This window comes from Pichia membranifaciens (assembly GCF_001661235.1).
Source record: "Pichia membranifaciens NRRL Y-2026 unplaced genomic scaffold PICMEscaffold_3, whole genome shotgun sequence".
In the NCBI taxonomy this organism is placed as follows: Eukaryota; Fungi; Ascomycota; class Pichiomycetes; order Pichiales; family Pichiaceae; genus Pichia; species Pichia membranifaciens.
The window spans coordinates 64,716-85,540 of NW_017566984.1; the positions used below are offsets into that span (position 1 = coordinate 64,716).

General features: G+C 41.7%; 11 protein-coding genes across 11 annotated transcripts; 6 read left to right on the top strand and 5 right to left on the bottom strand.

The window, feature by feature from the left end:
- Nucleotides 1–188: 188 nt before the first annotated feature.
- On the bottom strand, nucleotides 189–812 carry PICMEDRAFT_18974 (hypothetical protein; the record flags this gene model as incomplete). Its single annotated transcript, XM_019162097.1, has 1 exon — nucleotides 189–812. A coding segment is annotated over one exon (624 nt), but the record flags the coding sequence as incomplete, so codon positions are not given.
- Nucleotides 813–1,661: 849 nt separating this feature from the next.
- Nucleotides 1,662–2,642, bottom strand: PICMEDRAFT_26699 (hypothetical protein; the record flags this gene model as incomplete). Its single annotated transcript, XM_019162459.1, has 1 exon — nucleotides 1,662–2,642. A coding segment is annotated over one exon (981 nt), but the record flags the coding sequence as incomplete, so codon positions are not given.
- A 300-nt stretch (nucleotides 2,643–2,942) lies between these two features.
- PICMEDRAFT_11227 (hypothetical protein) lies at nucleotides 2,943–3,605 on the top strand (the record flags this gene model as incomplete). The annotated part of the gene is made up of 1 exon (XM_019159771.1): nucleotides 2,943–3,605. One exon carries the CDS (start codon nucleotides 2,943–2,945, stop codon nucleotides 3,603–3,605), a length of 663 nt encoding a protein of 220 aa, XP_019017325.1.
- Nucleotides 3,606–3,759: 154 nt separating this feature from the next.
- On the bottom strand, nucleotides 3,760–6,963 carry PICMEDRAFT_22382 (hypothetical protein; the record flags this gene model as incomplete). Its single annotated transcript, XM_019162254.1, has 2 exons — nucleotides 3,760–4,187; nucleotides 4,335–6,963. Coding segments are annotated over 2 exons (3,057 nt in total), but the record flags the coding sequence as incomplete, so codon positions are not given.
- Nucleotides 6,964–8,324: 1,361 nt separating this feature from the next.
- Nucleotides 8,325–9,918, top strand: PICMEDRAFT_16127 (hypothetical protein). Its single transcript, XM_019161095.1, has one exon. The coding sequence runs from the start codon at nucleotides 8,377–8,379 to the stop codon at nucleotides 9,796–9,798; it is 1,422 nt and encodes a 473-aa protein (XP_019017327.1). The 5' UTR covers nucleotides 8,325–8,376; the 3' UTR covers nucleotides 9,799–9,918.
- A 212-nt stretch (nucleotides 9,919–10,130) lies between these two features.
- PICMEDRAFT_20947 (hypothetical protein) lies at nucleotides 10,131–10,922 on the top strand (the record flags this gene model as incomplete). The annotated part of the gene is made up of 1 exon (XM_019162176.1): nucleotides 10,131–10,922. A coding segment is annotated over one exon (792 nt), but the record flags the coding sequence as incomplete, so codon positions are not given.
- Nucleotides 10,923–10,965: 43 nt separating this feature from the next.
- On the bottom strand, nucleotides 10,966–12,360 carry PICMEDRAFT_72303 (hypothetical protein; the record flags this gene model as incomplete). Its single annotated transcript, XM_019164153.1, has 1 exon — nucleotides 10,966–12,360. The coding sequence occupies one exon, from the start codon at nucleotides 12,358–12,360 to the stop codon at nucleotides 10,966–10,968; it is 1,395 nt and encodes a 464-aa protein (XP_019017329.1).
- A 223-nt stretch (nucleotides 12,361–12,583) lies between these two features.
- PICMEDRAFT_16129 (hypothetical protein) lies at nucleotides 12,584–14,892 on the top strand. The gene has a single exon (XM_019161096.1). The coding sequence runs from the start codon at nucleotides 12,622–12,624 to the stop codon at nucleotides 14,515–14,517; it is 1,896 nt and encodes a 631-aa protein (XP_019017330.1). The 5' UTR covers nucleotides 12,584–12,621; the 3' UTR covers nucleotides 14,518–14,892.
- PICMEDRAFT_16131 (hypothetical protein) lies at nucleotides 14,164–16,984 on the bottom strand. The gene has a single exon (XM_019161097.1). The coding sequence runs from the start codon at nucleotides 16,882–16,884 to the stop codon at nucleotides 14,566–14,568; it is 2,319 nt and encodes a 772-aa protein (XP_019017331.1). The 5' UTR covers nucleotides 16,885–16,984; the 3' UTR covers nucleotides 14,164–14,565.
- Nucleotides 16,985–17,183: 199 nt separating this feature from the next.
- PICMEDRAFT_72306 (hypothetical protein) lies at nucleotides 17,184–18,824 on the top strand (the record flags this gene model as incomplete). Its single annotated transcript, XM_019164154.1, has 1 exon — nucleotides 17,184–18,824. The coding sequence occupies one exon, from the start codon at nucleotides 17,184–17,186 to the stop codon at nucleotides 18,822–18,824; it is 1,641 nt and encodes a 546-aa protein (XP_019017332.1).
- Nucleotides 18,825–19,623: 799 nt separating this feature from the next.
- Nucleotides 19,624–20,784, top strand: PICMEDRAFT_24994 (hypothetical protein; the record flags this gene model as incomplete). The annotated part of the gene is made up of 1 exon (XM_019162372.1): nucleotides 19,624–20,784. A coding segment is annotated over one exon (1,161 nt), but the record flags the coding sequence as incomplete, so codon positions are not given.
- Nucleotides 20,785–20,825: the final 41 nt, after the last annotated feature.

Here is a 20,825-nt window from a genome sequence, read left to right on the forward strand (position 1 = left end):
TTTGGGCTGCAGCATTTTTGTTCCACGCTCTATCACGGGAGCTTCAAATTTCAGATCAACACAATTTCCTAATCAGGACAATTCAATGAGGATGTTCTAACCCGTTTTTACTTGTTTCACGCTGCGTGTTTATGGATCTAATTTAGTTGATAGTCGTCAGTGAAAGGCTTCCATTGATCGATCTTAACAAGATGTCTCATGGTGGGCCTACCGTGGGGACAATTCCAAGGTTTATCAAGAGCAGAAAGATTCTGAACGACAGTTTCCATTTTGAGCCTGCTCAATGATGACCCAATCATGATACTGGAGCGGCATGCTCTCATTGCGAACATCGATCTAACCTTACTTGGTCTAGGAATCGACATGGTGGAGGCCCCTTTCTCTTCGACCAATTGTATTAGCTCGTTTAGATCTTTTAAATCAAAAATAGTATTCTTGGAGTAGGGTAGGGCTGTGAGGTACAATTCTTCTCGTTTAAAGTGCTCCGCTTCCACCTCCGATTCCACCTCCCCTTCTTCACCAACAACACATGTCTTGAATTTAAACCCATTTTTCTCAAAGATTTTAAGGTTGTTCAAAATTGTTAGCCTCTCAATTGTATTCAAGTCTATTTTCTGAGGCACAACTAAAGGTTGGTTCTCAAACACTGTTTCATCTATAAGTTTCTCAAAATTGAACTTCTCGTCAGATGCATGTTGGTCAATAATTAATATGTCATCTGTATCCCTCTTATAAACAATAATAAAACCTTTGTTGAATTGCCCGACGATTTTCATGTTGTTGAAATCATTTTTATGTATCGATAGGCCTAGTATCTTTTCAGAAAGATTCCGATTAGATATATCAGAAGTTTCAAGTGAGCTTTTCAACGTCAGATGCTCTGAAGTACGTCGTCTTTTGAGATTTTTGCTGATAAGAGACCCATCACGTACTCTGACTTTCTGGTTGACATAAGAAATCTCTTGATTTTCTTCCTTCCTTTGTGGATCAACACTTTCTTCCTCAACATGTTCTACTGCATATCCAGATCTTTCTTGATTAGCTTCACTATCTTCTTTTCCTGAAATGATTGGATACTCTGGATGGTTCAAGTTTTCTGAATCACAGGAATCGCAACAGCTACCAGAAGAGCTTTTTGGAGAAAACTGATTCACATCAAGTGAACTTTTCATAATACCCTTTATCGTATTCTCTTCCAGCTCAACGCTGTCATTCTTGGCACAAGAGCTATGACTGCTGCATTGCATTGGCTCAATAGATACTGAATCCTTACTTTTGGCAATTGGCTCATTCTCACTCTGATCAACATCAAAATCAACATCATTATCACGCCCACCTTCGTCGACTTCTTTTCCTGTATAACTGTACATTTCAACACTCGGCACAGTATCTTCAATATTTGAAGCAGAGCTGTAATTGAAATCGACAATTACTTGTGAGTTCTGCACTCCCTTACTTTCCATTACCTCAACTTGAAGGTCTTCAAGAGAGTCTCTCACATCTGCTGATTCCTGGAATAATGCAAATGATTCCAACTTGGGTTGTGTCGTACATGAGTTCCTCTCTATAATTTTTTCTTGATAGGATTGATTGACTGGAATATTGTATGATCCTTCATTGTCCCAATGAGATTCTAAATATGTTTCGAGTTTGTTCATTAAAATCATCTCATACTTGTTGGACATTAATATTGTCTTTTTATCTGGAGTTACATTAATGTCAATTAAGTGTTCATGTATTTCAAGGTTCAAAAGAACCATAGGGTATTGTAAATAATTGAATTTTTTGTAGACGTCATTCACCAATTTCATGATCTTTTTGAATTCAACGGGCCTTTGATTTATATACAGATATTGTCTGTCTTTAGATAACCTCCCACTTCCTATGGAGGAATTTGACAGCAGACCAGTTATTTTGATACTGTATTTTTCATCCAAATCTATTTTCAGATCTATTTCTTCCAAGCCTTGTAATCCCGTAGCTCCGTAAACATTAATGATATTATCTTTTAAAAAAGAATTCCCGGCAGTTTTCATCATGATCTTCTTTTTTCCAGAAGCGTCGACATTGTAGACAATTATACGAATGTTTGTCAAAATCAAAAGATACGACATGAGTGTTTGTAAACATTTTTGAAATTCTTTCCGGGAATGTTTCTCCAGATGCAATCTTCTAACAGGCAAGTTCTTGAAAATATCATTGATTTTGATTGTAGTTCCTTTGCTCTGATTAATTAGTTTTTGGGCAACAAGGTCTCCTTCCTTATCAAAAGTCAAATCATAGCCTCTTGGAGCTTTACTTGCTTCAGCAGTTAGGATTGAAACTTGAGAAACGTTACATATCGAGTTTAATGCTTCTCCTCTGAAACCTAGAGTTTTCACATCTATCAATTTTTCAAAATTTTCAAGCTTTGATGTATAATTTTTGCGGCATAAGTTCGGAAAGTCCTCTACTTTAATACCATCCCCATTATCCGAAACTTCAAGTCCCTCTGAACCTAACTTCTTGAACGTAACATTTATGGAAGTAGAGTTTGCATCAATGGAATTTTCAACCAGTTCTTTCACAATATTGTTTAAGTCTGTGATGACCTGACCGCTTGTTATATTATGAACATCCTCTTTCGAGATGCGGCGAAGAGCCATAATGCCTGGTTTGCAGTGTTTTTATCGCTGATAAAGTGCAACGACAAGTGGCCATGATTCGTGATTCATGTTATCATTAGAACAGTTAAAAAGATATAGATACGCGTCAGATGTACAACGCGACCCTCCTAAGGGCAACATGAAAATGCACCTTATAACTTTCCGTATTACCAACAAATCAGTGGGCCATACCTAAATTTCTGTATAAACTTTGAAGTAATGACGGTTCTGAGTACCTGAGAAGGCGAAGAAGGCTAAAGGGGGAAAACATTTAGATGATTATAGATTCTATAAAATATGGGGAGTGAAAACTTGACACCTAAAAAGGTCATCACTACATTATCTTTATTCCTAAGGGTCATAATAGAACAAATTTGGTATCATTTTGAAATATACCCAAAAGAATCATTCAGGCCGTACACATTCTATGGCTTCAGAGTATTTTCTTCAAGACATCCAGGAGTTATTTCCTACCTCGATCAACTTGAGCTACAGCTACAAAAGTTAATGGAAAGAGGCATACTTGTGAGAGTCTTCTTGGAAATTTACGAAAACAAAAAAAGAAAATACTCCTTCGGTTTCAGCTTTAAAAGTTCCCTTCTTTTTGAGCAACTTGAAAATGATACTCAGTTTGTGAAATTTGATGCTTCAACTGACATCTTTAATACGTTTACTTTGGTAAATGAACTCAAAAGCTTATTATTTTCTATCATCAATGTCTATTCCGGGCTATCCATTGCTCCTTCAGAACAAAGTGACAGCTTTAAGGTACTCATATCATCGTCGGACGATGTCCACCTTTCAACAGATGGTAACTGGATACTAGAGAAATTTTCGCCTAACCAACCTACAATATCAGTGACAGATGAAAAGTTCAGGGACATTGATTTCCAGCCACTGCAAGATGTTAACCTTGGTTACTTAAACATTAAAAGCTATTTAGCGGTCCATTCCAACTAGTATGTAGGTAAAAGAAGCAGTAAAAGATATTTTAGTTTTACATGTATATTATACAAATCGGTTTATAGATTCTTAATTGTGTTCAGTGTATTTTTGAAATGTGACTTCTCGTCACTTGGAAAACATTAGTCTTCTCCAAGTGACCGTTTCCCCAGTCCTGTATCATTGTTATGAGAAACCAAACACAGACGAAGTTAAACAAGCTGTGCAAAAAATACAAATGCCTGGTTCCAAACAAGAGACAGTACAAGGAAAAGTGGCATAAAAAGACCTTTGTTAATAATATGTTGATTTTTTTTGTCGGTCGAGGGATCATATATCCTTGGTTCAACATCTGAATAAGTATAATTATCGGTAAGACAGCCAATACATTGTGATGAGAAGAGAAGGGCGTTCTCCACTTTAGTGAGATATCATGAATCCACACTATTAAAACCGGTACATTTATTGGTATTAGCCATAACATTAAAATAGTGAAGGATAAATTGAAGTTTTTGAAATTTTCCAGTAGTATTAGCGACTTTTTAGAATAGCAGAACTTGTCCAAATCCTTTGTACTATTGGAATGATTGATTACAGCATCTTTGTCAACAACCAAAATACTCTTTTCATGTTCTCTAGCTAACTCTTCATTTGTGGATAAGTTTTGAGCTTCTGGAGTCAAGTATGAGTTTAGGTTAGGATATGAAATGAAGAGGTTCAAAGTGGAAAATGCCTGAGTCAAGACACAAACAACAAATGCAAACTGGTAAGGGAGATAAATCAATACTAACACCAACAATGACAAGACACTTAAAGTTCTCCTTTGTGTAGATAAATAACTGAACCTGGGCATTTTCACAACTCTCCAAATTCTAAGCTTGGAAAACTTAATTGCAAACTTCAATAAGAATAAAATCAAGTTGTATAAAAGCATGTTCAGTCCCATTGATACAAATAAAATAATGGTACCATAAAACCACAATGAAGGCTCTTCAATTCCCATAAATGTTGAATTTATTCTTACTTCTCTATTTTCGATTTTGTCCATCAGCTTCAAATCGTTTCTCTCAACCGGGTCTAAGAGTTCAAAAAGCTTGCCAAAAGTAGAAGAAGTCGAAGTGAAAAACGATAAAGACGAGAAGAACAATATTAAAACTCCCATTATCTTGTAGTCACAGATGTACAACAATGTTTCTCCAAATGAGGGATAGAAATTAAACCTTGCATAATGTGTAAACTGAAGACAAATAATTAATAACGTTATTGAAAGCGGGAATCCAATAATGGAAAGCCTATACTTCAAAACTAGTAGTTTTAAACTCTGAAACCAGTCAACAGAAAGATATATATCCATAAGTTGATCTGATGACAACGAATCGCTGAATATTTTCAGTCTAACATGAGAAGAGGAATCATCGACAATAAAAGGGGTATAAGGTGAATTGCCATTAATAATTGAAGTGATGATTTTGTTTGAATCTATATTCGTATGCCATTTTGTTTCACCTTTAACAGTCTGACTAATAAGCGTCGAGAACTTTTCATTTTTTGACTTCGAATATCTGATATCTAAGCTATACGCTAATAAGCTGGAGCTGACAGATGGAATATCAATATCAACAATAATAGAACGATGCGATGGGATAGTAATATCATTTCCCCGGGATATTAATTTCCAAAGACTGGAATCTCCCAATTTCAAAAAACTTGACTTTTCAAGTTCCATATCTGCTAAAACAAAATCATGGTCGTTTGAGTGATTGATGCTAGTGCTTGACTCAACTAAAACGATGCTGTTGAAAGAAGCTAAAATGTTAGAGGGAATTTCCAAGGCATAATACTGGCTATCAAATCCATCCTCAGATATATGTTGTAGTTCTGGTTTTGGGATATGGTAAACAAATTCGTTGACATCAATACATTCGAGTTCTGCAAATTGGTTTGTTATATCTGTAGTATAATCGTGAACTTGTTTATAGTGATGATTAACGTTGGAAAATTTCCCATCTTTTAAAATTGTCCTGCATAACAAGACTGCGGGGGCTGGTGATTCATTCAGGTTTTCTATATTAGACGGCTTCAACGAGCTGATAAAGTTAAACTTGAAGTTTTCGTCTTTAGGGACATAAAACAGATGGATTGGTGGTGAATTAACTTCAGTCCTTTTCGACAAACTTTTTGGCAACTGAATAAATCGCTGATTTGCAGAATCCTTTAGTTGCTTTAAATCAATTTTCAACTTATATGGTAAGTTGTAATTCATATTCAGATTTTTCAAAATTTCAGTCGACTTTTGAAATCCAGGTAATAAAATAGATCTAAATATCTCCATTCTTTTTTCTAAAGAATAAGTTTGAGTTGGTGAATTAACATCAATTACTTGCAGTAATGTTTTGGCTAAAACTTTTCTTAATTGATCACACCACACAATGGCCAAATGATCTATTGGAGTCCATACTCCAGGTATCCCTGTTGTTGAAACCGAAAACCCATGATTAGAGGGAACCAAACCTGTCAAGGTCGTATAGTCGGTCGGCAAAGTCGTATCCAATATTCCGCCTGTTATTGAAATCAGAGAAACATCTTCTAATCTTTTTCTAGCAATCATACTCAATTTGGAGTTCATGTTTTCATCTTTTACAAATCCATTTCTCCAAAAATCATCAGTAAGTTTGAAAACGTTTAAGAGGTCACCATCAAAAGTAGTTGGGGCTGCATTGTGAGGAGTTGATAACGTTACAATGGTGTTTACCGAGTGATCCAAATAGTTAGGTAAACTCAACATCACTCTTGCAACAATCCCTCCCATGGAATGACCTAACAAGATAACTGACGTGGGAACATTTTGAGTTCGGGAATTGCCGTTGCCACCATCGTCATTGAGTCTGTATAGGGAGAGTATGAATTTTATTGCGTCATTTAGGTATTCCGCTTGATCCAACATTGTCCTTCCGTGAAAAGCAGTAAAATCTTCGTTGAAATCTGCTGTAAAAAAATCCATGTTATTGGTATTCAAATTCAGTGATTTGATGTACGCGTTGTTATCAAAAAATTGATTTGCTGTTTCAGCAGCTATTGACCTGACTTGTTTATAACTACCTGCATTACCAGGAATAAACAATATTGGAGTTCCTGCTAAATTGAATTGATCCGAGTCATCTGGTATTGAATCTTTATGCTGCTCTCGATATAGATAGAGAGAGTACTTTGAAGCAAATTTGGTGTGTGTAGAATCGAATGCATGAATTTTGGCATAGGCTGGAGACATAAAAACACCTTTGCAAGCTGGAGCATCTGCACCTTCATATGGTAGAGAGTAGCTGAACCCAATCAGAAGCAAAATCAACAAGCCTATCAACGAAACAAGGATGAGTATTATGTGATTAAGAAGATATGTGTGATAATAGTGATGAGCATCTAATTTTTTCACCTTCAGGTTGTTACTATTGCTGTTATTGTTGCCACTGCTGGTGCTAGTGCTATTGCTATTGCTATTGCTATTGCTATTGCTGTTGCTATTGCTGTTGCTGTTGCTGTTATTATTATAATGATAAGTGGTATTTTTCATAACTCAAGTAATGAACAATGCTTGGTACTATGAATCGGGGGTACGAAAAAAAACAAAACAAACGTTTGAATGAAAATGGGTCGATAAATATGCAGTATGAGCTAGTCGTGATATAATGAAATAACACAAGTAACAAATAGAATGAAAAAGGAAATGTGAGTTCGAGGTGGGGGAAAACTCGAAATGAATAGCAGTGTATAACTTTGCAGCACAGTTGCAGAATGGATGCTTATGGAGGCTGAAGGAAATAACAAAATAAAGTCAATGAACTAGTAGGAACAAAAAACAGACCTTGTGATGAGACTGTGGTTCACACTATGTATATACTTGAATATATCGGTGCTGTTCAATGCAAAAAATAGATGGCATTAAAAAAACAAAGGTCAAACAATCAATGAAAGCCGTCGATGGATACTGTTATAAGAGAAAACTAGAAAACGTCTAGGATTCAAGTAAATCTCTTTCTTTTCTTAAAGTCCCTCCTATTCAAGCTAATATCAGCGGGCTTAGCAAATTTGTCGTAGGGGCTGGTGGGGGAGGGAAATCGCTTGAAAGACGTTAAACTGTTCTCGTTTTTTGAAAACTGGTTCTCTTCTTCTGATGTGTGTTACGGGAGTTCCGAATGGACAGGCAAACAGCTAGATTCAGCAGACGGGTACAGAAGTGTATGTGAGTGTGTGTCGGGTGGTGTGTATGCTCAGCAAAGCATGTCCTACTCCAATCGAAACAGGCGTGTGATCAAGCAGTCCCAACACCGACGACAGAAGAAAAGATGCAATTGAGTGCAACAGGCTCTGCGTCCAGCTAGTATATATCCCACCCTAACGGTAACCTCTTCCGGTCCACGGCTGGAGGCAGAATAGCAACATTCATGAAGGGGAAAAAAGCGTGAGTAACGCCAGGTGAGGAGGCGTAGTGGTTCCGAGACTGCAGAAAGTGGAAAAAAGAGGGACAGAGACAGGAATAAGAACAGGGCTGAGGAAACTAGACGAGGCAATGGTTTTTCCTTTTCCAGAAAACGTGGTCGATCGGCCTAGGTTACCCGGCGCGGTCGTGCGTGCTCTTTTGACCCCGTTTGGTGGTCCACCTTTTTTTCGAGCAGTAGGCTGAAAAATGGACGGTTTGGCATTCAAAATGCTCAGCTAGAATGAGTTAATGGAGGGGAAAAAGGGACATTGAGGAAGGCACGAGGGGAAAAGAAGCACGACCAGCAAGCCAACCATGACAAGGAGAGCACAAAACCTCAACTCGTTGGTCCGCGGAAGGATCAGACCTTCCATGAACAAGTACAACTTGTTCAACCTGTACAAGAAAAGCAAGCCAAACTTCAGAATCATGACGTTGTATCAACAGAAGTGGTCGTCTAAGCAGGAGACAAGAGGGTACCACGGTGAGCACATTAAGGAAAACAGATGGCAGAGCTTTTTTGAAAAGAAGTTGGAAGGTGTTGCCCAATTGGACGCCTCGCTGAAGGGTAACGTTCCTTCCACTCCGATGGTGCTACAGACGTTTGCGCCTTTGGAGAAGAGATTGGACTATGCGATCTTCAGAGCACTTTTTGCGTCTTCAGTGAGACAGGCAAAGAAATTCATCTTGAACGGACATGTCACAGTCAACGGTGTTGTCATCAAGCACCCTAGCTTCAGTTTGACCCCTGGGGATATCTTCTCCGTCGATCCCGAGAGAGTATTAGAGGCCCTGGGTGCAAAGAAGCCAAGTTTGAAAGAGTCCTACAAGATCGATAAAATGCAGGTGATCAAGTGGCAGAGCTACGTTAACGAGGTGCAAAATGACCCAAGGAAGGTGTGGGAAAAGAAGATGGAGAAGCAGAAGAAGGTGAATTCCTTGTACAAAAATTACAACGTCAATGGCGTACTCACCGAAAACTCGTTTGCATCGACCGATGCTGCAGAACGAAAGAAGAACATGCAGGACTACAAGATCAAGAAAATGAAGGAGGTACAGAATTCCATCGACAGAAAATCAATCTTGAAAGACATAATAAAAACAAGTCCTGTTGAGAGTGCTGCTGCTTTCAAAGAGCAATTTGGTGACAAGCTAGCTGCCAAGGCATTTCAGGTCTACCAGGAGCTTCCATCCGCCATTGTGAAGTTGCAAACAGACAAGGAACTCGCTGCAGAACTGGAAAAAATTGTGCCTTCCTACAAAGATGGTAAGCCAGTTGGTGACTTTTACGACGACTCTAATTTCAAGAAAATCAGATCTCAATTGTCTGAACTTCAAACCGAATACCTCGAAAAAATCCGTCAAGATTTCGAAGAAAAACCTTTGGCGCAGGATGAGTTAATCAAAATCTGGAGCGAAAGCTTGACAAAACATCCTAAACTCCCTCCATTCAATGAAGTCGAAGAGAAGGGTACCTATTTTGTTAAGCTGCCATGGCAACGTGGAATGCACGGCTTGGCAGATCCATCCAAGTCATATTTCACTCCTTGGAAACCAAGACAGTTTTTACCTGTTTTTGCTGTCCTACCTAAGCATATCGAGATATCCTTTTCCACCTGTCACGCTGTCTATTTGAGAGATCCTGTTGCTAGACCTGGTGAATCAGAAGTGATTTCTCCATTTGACGAAGACATTCATGAAAGATCTTACATGTACTATTTAAAGAATGGTATGTGATGTATTATAGATTCCATTTACATTACCATCTCCTGTATATATATGCCGTTTTATATAGTTCGAGTAATTTACTTTCCAGTACGAAAAAGAGCACGACACCATTGCACCCTACTTTTCTGACTATCAAAATCAAGAGCTAGTGTTACTCCTATAGCAGAGGTTACCAATGCCATTATGTACGACGGCGAGGAAATTTCAGTCCGGTGTCTTGATCGTCGTTATACCAAGGACCTTCGTAGTTAATTAAGTATCTCGCTAAATCTCATGAGCATAGCCAAATGTCACCTAAAGTACTAGAAAAAATGGTGGAAACCATTTCAAAGTCTTATCCTGTCAAGCAAGCTAGACAAGAAGCTGTCTGGATCACTCAAGAACTACCACAAAAAGAATGGCTCAACGCAAGCCATCTCAGATCAAAACTAGTTCCGTTACAGTACATATTGGGGTCCCAACCGTTTGGAAACTTGGATATTTCGTGTAAGAAAGGTGTATTAATACCTAGATTGGATACAGAAGAATGGGTACTAGAAGCATCTGATATACTAAGGGATGTTAAAATTGATCACATAGTGGATTACTGTACTGGTTCTGGATGTATAGGTCTAGGTTTTGCTTCAGAGCTTCGAAATACAACTCAAATTGAATGCATTGACTACAAAGATGAGGCTGTTGATTTGGCCAGAAAGAATCACGAACTAAACTCTAGTAACATCCAGACTCAAATAAAATTTCATAAGGGAAGTATCTTTGATAAGTACTTGCCCAGTGACGCAAACTACTTAGATGAACGGTCACACAATATGCTAGTGTCAAACCCCCCATACATTCCGGAAGAAGATTTGATCTCGCCAGAGGTTGAGGAGAGTGTACTTAGATATGAGCCTAGAGATGCTTTGCTCGGCGATTCGGAGTTCTACGAAGCTCTTTGCTCTGAAATACTCATTAAAAACAAATCGTTCAAGGGATTTATTTTTGAATTGGGGTATATGCGTCAGGCGCAAACAGTAGCAAAACTCCTTGATCGCAAACTTTGGAATGTGGGAATACGAAATGATAAGAGTGGAAAGTTAAGAAACGTTCTCGGATGGAAGAGTAATTCTCCATTTACGGTTTTGGAAAACATGGTTCATCACTATCTGTAGCTTAAAGAATTTACAAACGAATTTTTTATATTGAGACCTCTTCTGCTGTTTCAAGGGCTTCAGAAGCTTTGCATTCTTCACCTTTAGTTTCTTCAACTTTTCCTGATGAATTGTCCCCATTACTTTCATTAGCTTTAGCTATTCTTCTCTTTTTAGTACCTCTACCAATGGCCACAACGTTTTCTATTGGGAAAACTTTTATACCTGTGAGAATATATCCACCATCCGACCTCGATGTCATCAGTGGATGTATCCTACCAGGAATGGTTTGATACTTTCTGACCACCGAATGGTGAATATTTGGCAACAAAATTCCTTTTTCTCTCAAAAAGATATGATTTAGCTCAATCAAAGCTTCTTTGTATTGGTTGTAAATCACTAACGGTGAAGAGCCACGCAAGCGTGGTAAGAGTTTAGGAACAAATGTTGTAGGGTTCAACGTCGATACATATATCAAGCTTTCAAAGTCATTTTCAATGACACGATCTAAAACTTTGTTGATAATATGGAACCTTTTTAACTTTCTGTCATATTGAGTCCGCATTTGCTCAGGAAGTTTCTTATATTCTTCTTCATCTAATGGCTTGAAATCTGGTCTCTCTGTCTCTGGCTCTAGAAATTGCAAAACATTTATGCATTGCACCATACTTTCTGGAGAGGTGGAGATTTCCTTGACATATCTAGTTTTGTTGAGCAAATGAACACTAGGCTGATCGTTTTCATGTAACAAAGTGATGGTACCTCTGTTTCCCATTCTTTCCAACATTGCGTAAACAACCAAACCACCAGTTTCATCCACAACTAGATAGTTTCCACCCGGCATCACATTCCCAAAACTCATCATTGACCCAAGCATCTCTATACTCAGATTCATTATTCTAAAAGGCTCCTTTTCATAGTATAGATAATCTAACATCTCATTTGAAGTCAAGTAGTTGATGGAAAAGCGGCGTAAGAATTTCTTGTGTTTACGGTCAAGGTACTTTTCCTGTGAATATGCTGTTTTCTTGTCGAAAGACCCATGATTTTTGATCATTGTTTGAATGATTTCACGGGCAACTTCGTTACCGCCCATTTTGTTTTTCATTTCCTCGACCTCTTCTACGGTTAACTTTTGTACATTAGCTCCATCGATCAATAACCGATTATCCTTGCTCGAACCGCTAACCAATTCGTCAGTATCTAACTCAGCAAGATCCGTGATACCTACTTCCAAGCTTTCAATTGCGCTGACCTTATTTTCAGTGCCGATTTCGAATGCTTGTCCGTATGGATAACCTAGAACATTTTCGACGTTAAATGTTCCAAATTTTCCCATATTGATCACACCTTCAATACGCAGCTGAATCATTTTCCTGGCACCTGAAGGAAGTCGCAGGATAGCATAGTCATCCACCGTTATGTTTCTGTGTGGCTCCATGATATTTCAATCTTGTTAAATTCTATTGACCTTTGACGCTTTTAGTTTTAGATCAAGGTAATTAACTACATGGTTCTGATAGTGAAATATTTTTTGATAAATTTTGCGATTTTTCAAATTCTCAAAATCTTGGAATTTTTTTTATTTGAAAATTTTTTAAATTTCACTTTCCACCTTCTTTCATAATAGTTTCTATTTTGTGAATAGTAACTTAAACGATCAACAAAGGCTTGAAGTCATTAATAAGTCCATTTATACACAATGGGAAGAAAGGCAAATAATAAGCAGGGTGCACCACCCACTTTTGAAGAATTTAATGCGGTCAAAGAACGTAAAGATCAAAAGAAACGTCAAAGAGAATCCAAAGTAACAACTTCCAAAGTTCAAAGTAAAAAGCAGAAGTCAAACGATAAGTCTCAACCAAAGACTAAGAAAGGCAAAAAATCCAAGACTGAAGAAGATGTCACTGAAATTCCGGCTGACATTCCACACGTTGATTATGAAGAACTAAGCGCAGCCAGAAAATCTTTGTTTGATGATGATTCAGACGAGGAAGACGGAAAACTAGAGACACTTGAAGATTTGGATGATGAAGTAGACTTAGATGATGAATTTGATGAGGATGATCAAGATATTCACGAGAAACCAATGTTTTCGGATGACGAAGACTTGAGTGATGAAGAAATTGAAAAAGTTAATGCTGCCAACATTGAAGAATATTCCAAGCAACTTGACCTCGAAAGACAGCAAGAAGAGTTAGAAGCCGAAGAAGAATTACTTGGAGTCAATCAGACACAGCCCCGTGCCGCAATCTTACCACCTCAAGGAGAAGCAGATCCAGCATCTCAAACCAAAGATGGCGCTAAGGATATCACTTTTATCAGAACAAGAATGTTAGAGATCGTGAAGGTTTTGGAAAATTTCAAAGAGTTGGCAGAAGAAGGGCGTAGCCGTAGTGAGCATGTTGATCAGTTAATCAATGACATATGCGATTATTTTGGATACACACCATTTTTGGCTGAGAAACTTTTCAATCTTTTTTCACCTAGTGAAGCTATAGAATTTTTTGAAGCTAACGAAATTCATCGTCCAGTTACCATCAGAACGAATACATTATTAACAACAAGAAGAAACTTAGCACAGGCCCTTGTGAATAGAGGTGTTAACTTGCAACCAATCGGTCCATGGACAAAGGTAGGTCTACAAATTTTTGACTCACAGGTTCCAATTGGTGCTACTCCCGAATATTTAAGTGGTCAGTATATTTTACAAGCTGCATCTTCTTTTCTTCCAGTCATGGCCCTAGATCCTCAAGAAAACGAAAGAATTTTGGATATGGCCGCTGCTCCAGGTGGTAAAACTACATACATATCAGCAATGATGAAAAATACGGGTTGCGTTTTCGCAAATGACGCTAATAAGGCTCGTACAAAGTCTTTGATTGCAAACATTCACCGTTTGAACTGTACCAACACAATTGTGTGTAACTATGATGCTAGAGAATTCCCTAAAATTATTGGAGGGTTTGATAGAATTTTACTAGATGCTCCATGCTCGGGTACAGGTGTCATCGGTAAGGATCAAAGTGTCAAAACTAACCGTTCACCAAAAGATTTCATTGAAATTCCACATTTACAAAAACAGCTTTTACTAAGTGCAATTGACTCCGTTGACCACGCATCTCCAAATGGTGGTATAATTGTTTATTCTACATGTTCTGTGATGGTGGAAGAAAATGAAGCTGTCATTGATTATGCTCTTCGCAAGAGACCTAATGTTAAACTAGTTGAATCTGGTTTGACAATCGGTAAGGATGGTTTCACAAGTTTTAGAGGTAAAAATTTTGATTCAAGTGTCAAACTCAGCAAGAGATTTTATCCACATGTTTATAACGTGGATGGTTTCTTTGTTGCTAAGTTCAAGAAACTTGGACCAAGCCCATTTGACATATCTAAGGCCGGTGCTTTCGAAAAAGAGAAGATGGCTAGAGAAGAAGCTTTGAAGGAAGGCTTAATTGCTGATGATTTTGCCAAATTCGACGCAGAGGAAGATAAAAATATCATGAAAGAATCCATAAAACATAGCTTGGAAAAGAAGGGTATCGATCCAAGGAAGGTGAATATAGATGAAAAGCTAAGTAAATTAGATGAGGAGTAGAACTACAAGTAGAAAGATGTACACTGATTTATATATTTTTTTACATTTCTATGTAAGATTAATACAACCAAACCCATTTTCGGTCATATAGTGAATACCAAATTCGTCGTACTGCTGTCTTGTCCAGAAGCTCTTCGAATTATTCAACTTGTACTCATTGTACGCCCATTTGGACATACCTCTCCAAGCATCAAGCATCGGATCCTTTGCCACTCTAACATTGAATGGCACGTTCGTTGGTGAAAACATGCGAACCTCTTTTTCCATTCTTTCTTGAAAGTTCGGGAATAATGTACAACCACCTGTTAAGAAGATATCCTTGAAAACGTTCTTCACCGGCTCGCATGCTGATATATCACCAGAAAATCCGAGCTCCTGAGGTAACCTTCTTAGTAGAGTATCTTCCACTACTTCAACAACACCGGCTTGATCAATACCAGTTATTGAAGGTTGGAACATTATCTCAGGTATTCTTATTCTTTCAACATTCAAATGAATTTGGTGTAATTGATGTTGGTCCTCGTTATCGAAATCTCTAGGACCTCTCAAAAATTTATGTATGGTCGAGTTTCTGTAATTGAATTGACGTTCTTGTGTATCTTCCATAGTAAAACTTGGATCAAACTCTAACAATTGCTTTTCAAGCAGATATATCTCTTCCAGCTCTTCTGCAGACAACTCCTCATCGTCAACACCAGCAATGTCCCTATATATAGCCCAATCATCATCATTAGCACCGAATGTATCATTTGGATCGTTATCAATTGTTACATTGTGGCGTCGCTTATTGTTACCGTTACCCGAACCATTTTGATTTCCTGAGTTGTTTGCTGGTCCATCATCTGCTAGAGATGCAATATTTCTCATTCTTTGTTGGGAAGCCCTAGACTTTCGATCTCCAAGTTCATCCTTTAATTTAATTCTCTCTTTCCTTCTTTTGACAACATTATCAAGTAGTTGACGTTTCTGTTTAATCCAGTTTTCTAGATCAGTGTTTCTAAATTCAATATCTTTTTGACGAACCTCCTCAGCTTCCTTAATCGCTTCCTCTTTCTCTTTCCTTGCACGGATTTTGGAATCGATGTTGGACTTAATCAATCTCAACCTACGTTTTTCTTTCAACTCTTCAGGGTTTAGCTCTGCACTGGGTTTATCTAAAAGAGAGAAATCATACTTAGACTCATCATCCCCAGATTCGTCATCATCGTTTGTATCCAATAATTTGGCCTTTTTTAAAGATTTTTCAAGAGTAGCAAGATACTTGTTTAAATCAGCTTCATCATCAAACCCAGCTTCACGTATAGTATCAATAACTTCCCTTTTGCTCATATTGTTGAAGCTATCTTTGATTTTGGTATAATACTCAAAGTCTTTCTGCTTCAATTGAAGTTTCTCGAGTCTTTTGACTTTTGCTTGGTTTTGAAGTTTCTTGATGTTTTCTTTTCTCTTCTGCTCCTCAATTTTGAGCTGCTCTTCGGTTTTCTCCTCTTTGATTATCTCATTGAAAGGTGCTTCAATGGTTATATCATTTTTCTCTAGATAATCTAGATCCAATGAATGTCTTATCTCCTGGCCGAAATCCTTGGAAACAAAACAATGATCTTGAACCAAGCTTTGGATTTGCCAGTCATTCAATCTCGTTGGAAAATATGGATACTTCAAACCTATCGAGCATTTCATGAAATCATATAACTGGTGTCCACCAACGTTGATTCTTTTCGAGATATCAATGATGGGACGGCTATCTAAAACTGGTATTACATGTGTTGCCTCATGATTCGTACCGACAACCATGCCCGATTTACCATCATTCTGATAATAACTGAAAAGCGAATCAACTCCATATGCCACAGAGGGGACATTATACGTTTCAAATAAAAGCTGTGATAGATTCTGTCTTTGAGATAATGGTGTGGCTAGGGTCTCATTCATGACAATAGGGTTGCTCACTTTACTATCCGAATCGACTCCTAGATGTAAGAAAGAAAAATCAAAGATCTTTTCGACCGCCTCCCAATTTGTCAGCATCTGACCATCATATGGGTTTCTCATGTTTGCCTTTATGGTAGATTCGAAGAAGACATCGTAGCCAACAAAGGTGGAGGGCCTGTTTGTTTTCCGGTCTCTATATCTGGCACTTAAAGTGGGAAAATTCAGAAATGGGTCACGAGTACCGGCCATTCCTACTCTGACACCCGTTCTCCCGAGATCAACTGCTATGGGAACATTCTGGGAATAGTGTGAGCTTTCCGTGTTAAACGGTAGTAAAGCCTCAGTTTGCGGATAATCCGTGAACGAATAAACTTTCCTTGGAGGGAGGTCTTCCTCTGACTTATCAAAGTTATGCGAGAACTGCTTTTCTGTCATTATCTGCTACTACTCCCACTTGTTGCTTCCTGACCATGCGAAGCCTCCCTTGTAGGAGAAAAGATCAATTCTGTCTAGTGCAGGTGGTATTATAGCAAAGAGCCAGTTCGTGTTTGCAAAGCAGGTCTCGAGCGAGGGCAGGTGGAAAAAATACATACGTCCTGGCCGAGGCGTGGTGAGGATGACAAGGAAAAATGCGGTTGTTGATTGTGCAATATTTGCCACGACAGGCAGGGTGAGCCTTCTCTGGAAGGCCAGTTGGTAATAGCTTTGGAGGGTACAGACACGGAAACAACACAATGGCTGACAATCAAAGCTTCTCTATCCAGGGGTACAACCTTGTCACGCTTTTGAAGCGTCTAGAAGCGGCAACCTCCCGGCTGGAGGACGTTACAGTTTACCAGGAGAACCACGTTTTGGGCAGTTCTGCTGCGAAGGACATCAAGCCAGAGAGTCCATTGCATCCAGCTGCCACTGCTCCTGCGGCAATTGCACCGGGAGCAGGAGCAGGAGCAGGAGCGTCCCCGGCAGCTGCAGCGCCAGCAGCCGATGCTGAGGTTGCAAAATCCATCAAGGAGTTTGATGCCTTCATTGAAGAGAAAGTTTTGCCTTACGTGGAGGCGTCGAAGAAGATTGATCCGGTTCTGGGAGAGCAGGCGGAGACCTTTGAGAAGGCTGTCCAGAAGGAGCGGTCTGTTTTGAATGCGGCCAGCAAGTCGAAGAAGATTGCGGTCGACGACGCCAAGTTCCAGAAACTGGTGATCGCCCCAGTGAACGAGCTGATCATGAAGGTGATCCAGATCAAGGATGACAACAGACAGAGCAAAAACTTCAACTTCCTCAACGCCGTGGCGGAGGGTGTTGCTGTTTTGGGCTGGATCGTCACCACGACTCCGGTGTCGTACATCCCGGACTTCAAGGACTCTGCGCAGTTCTGGACGAACCGAATCTTGAAGGACAACAAGGGCAAGGAGAGCGAGAAGGTGAGCTCGGAATGGGTGAAGAGCTTCTTGAGCATCTTCGACGCGTTGAAGACCTACGTCAAGGAGTACCAGACTACGGGCATTGCGTGGGGAGGGTCTGGGGACTTCGAAAAGGCACTGGATGGGTCGACTGCTGCCACCGCCGTCCCTGCCCCGGCGCCTGCTGCCGCAGCCGGCGGCCCCCCTCCTCCTCCTCCTCCGCCGCCTCCGCCCGCCGACCTGTTTGACGACGTTCTCAACGCCAAGCCCGCCGCCAAGACCGGCAGCGAGGGCGGCATGAACGCGGTCTTCGCCGAGTTGAACAAGGGCGAGAGCATCACCAGCGGGTTGAAGAAGGTCGAGAAGTCCGAGATGACCCACAAGAACCCAGACCTTAGAAAGAAACACGTACCATTACCGCCGAAAAAGCCCAGAAACTTGAGCGTCAGAGACGACAAGGACACCAAGACCCCTGCCGCCGCCAAGAAGCCGCCGCAGAACGAGCTGGTGGACAACAAGTGGATGATCACCAACGTCGCCAAGACCGACGTCGACAATGGCCTCATCACAATCGACGGCTCCATGGACCAGAGCGTCTACATCGGCAACTGCCACGGCGTCGTGGTCCAGATCAAGGGCAAGGTCAACGCCATCAGCATCAACGTCAGCGACAAGGTGGGCTTGGTCATCGACAAGGCCATCTCCAGCGTCGAGCTCACCAAGTGCAACAAATGCGAGGTCCAGGTCATCGACAGCGTCCCTATCATCAACGTCGACCAGAGCGAGAGCACCAACATCTACTTGAGTCGGTCTTCGCTTGCAACAGAGGTCTACAGCAGCTGCAGCACTGCCTTGAACGTCAACATCCCCTCCAGGGACGAGGACGGAGACCTGCAAGAGGTGTCCATCAGTGAGCAGTTTGTTACCCGGTTCTCCCCCGACGGCTCCCACCTCACTACCCCCGTCTCCCACGCATAGATTACGTCAGCGAGCACTCTTTTTGCCGACGCGTCGCTCCGTTTCTCCCGCATTTTCCCGTCTCTCTCATTTCCCGCCGTCCCAGTTTTCTCTTCCGGCTCGGAGTGCGGTGTCGGTTCCGGAGAGGAGAACCGGGGCCGGGGGGCTCAGAGGAGCTTTGACACGCCAACAGACGGCCGCCAGCCAGCCAGCACTACACACCTATCTAGCCACCTATTCAGCAACACGTTTACACCACAACCGTAGCACAGCGCCGGCGCCAGCAGCCGCCAGCGGGCCCGGGGCGGGCCCGGGGATGCGCCGACGCGTCGGCGGCAGGCACAACTGGCCGACGCGGAAAGCGCAAAGGCCCGGGGATTGGGCTACCCGGTGGGACAGAGAGAGAGAGGGCTCCTCGCTGGCCCTGGCTATTGCTGGAGCCGTGGTTGGCTGGCCGGAGGGGTCCACGGAAAGGGTGTCTCTGGCAGTGTTTTGGCTCTTCTTTGTACGGTTTGCGCTGTTGCTGGCCTGTTCCGAAAGCATTCTGCCCTGAAGCCCCCTGCCACCACCCACACCCACACCCGCAAGCCTAACCATGCTTAGAGTATCCGCCAGAACGTCTGCCAAGTCAGTCCTGAAGACCCCATTGAGATGTGCCGCAGCATCCAGCACGTCGGCAGCAGCATCGGTCGCCAAGATCGCTGCCGCCGCCGGCGGCAGCCATTCGAACGCTAGAGCGGTCCAGTTCCACGCTGCGTTTGCCCAGCCCCATGCATACAGACTGTTCTCCTCTGCGTCGGTGTTGAGAGCCCCTCAGGTGGTCAAGGTGCCCGAGATGGCCGAGTCCATCACCGAGGGAAGTTTGTCGTCGTTCTCCAAGAGCGTCGGCGACTTCATTAACCAGGACGAGCTGTTGGCCACCATTGAGACCGACAAGATCGACGTGGAGGTCAACGCGCCTGTCTCCGGTACCGTCACCGAGTTGCTGGTGTCCCCAGACGACACGGTCACTGTTGGCCAGGAGATCGCCAAGATCGAGCCTGGTGCTGCCCCTGCCGGCGGCGCTGCGCCAAAGAAGGAGGCTGCGAAGGAGGAGGCTGCTCCAAAGAAGGAAGAGGCCCCTGCTCCAAAGAAGGAGGAGGCTGCTGCCCCAGCTCCAAAGAAAGAATCCGCCCCAGCTCCAAAGAAGGAGACTCCAGCCCCAGCCGCCTCCTCTCCAAAGGACGCTGCCAAGTCCACCGCCGGCAAGGCTCCAGCCAACATCAACCCATTCGGCAACTTCGCCAGAAGCGAGGAGAGAATCAAGATGAACAGAATGAGATTGAGAATCGCCCAAAGATTAAAGGAAGCCCAGAACACCGCCGCCTCCTTGACCACCTTCAACGAGATCGACATGTCCTCCCTCATGGAGATGAGAAAGCTCTACAAGGACGAGTTCATCAAGAAGACCGGAATCAAGATGGGTTTCATGGGTGCCTTCTCCAGAGCCTCCGCCTTGGCCGCCAAGGACATCCCAGCCGTCAACGGTGCCATCGAAAACGGCAACACCATGGTCTACAGAGACTACATGGATCTCTCCATCGCCGTCGCCACGCCAAAGGGTTTGGTGACCCCTATTGTCAGAAACGCAGAGTCCTTGACCTTGCTTGAAATCGAAAACGAGATCGTCAACTTGGGCCACAAGGCCAGAGACGGTAAGTTGACCTTGGAGGACATGACCGGCGGTACCTTCACCATCTCCAACGGTGGTATCTTCGGTTCCTTGTTCGGTACCCCAATCATCAACACCCCACAAACCGCCGTTCTCGGCTTGCACGGTGTTAAGCAAAGAGCCGTCTCCGTTAACGGTAAGGTGGAAAGCAGACCAATGATGTACGTCGCCTTGACCTACGACCACAGAATGTTGGACGGTAGAGAAGCTGTCACCTTCTTGAGAACCGTCAAGGAGTTGATCGAAGACCCAAGAAAAATGTTGTTGATGTAGAGAAACTGATGATCTGTGTTTTTTTCGTTGTTACTGGT

What these genes read in the sequence shown, in the direction of transcription:
- PICMEDRAFT_16127 (XM_019161095.1), top strand. Translation starts at nt 8,377, where the DNA reads ATGACAAGGAGAGCACAAAACCTCAACTCGTTGGTCCGCGGAAGGATC.
- PICMEDRAFT_16129 (XM_019161096.1), top strand. Translation starts at nt 12,622, where the DNA reads ATGGGAAGAAAGGCAAATAATAAGCAGGGTGCACCACCCACTTTTGAA.
- PICMEDRAFT_16131 (XM_019161097.1), bottom strand. Translation starts at nt 16,884, where the DNA reads ATGACAGAAAAGCAGTTCTCGCATAACTTTGATAAGTCAGAGGAAGAC.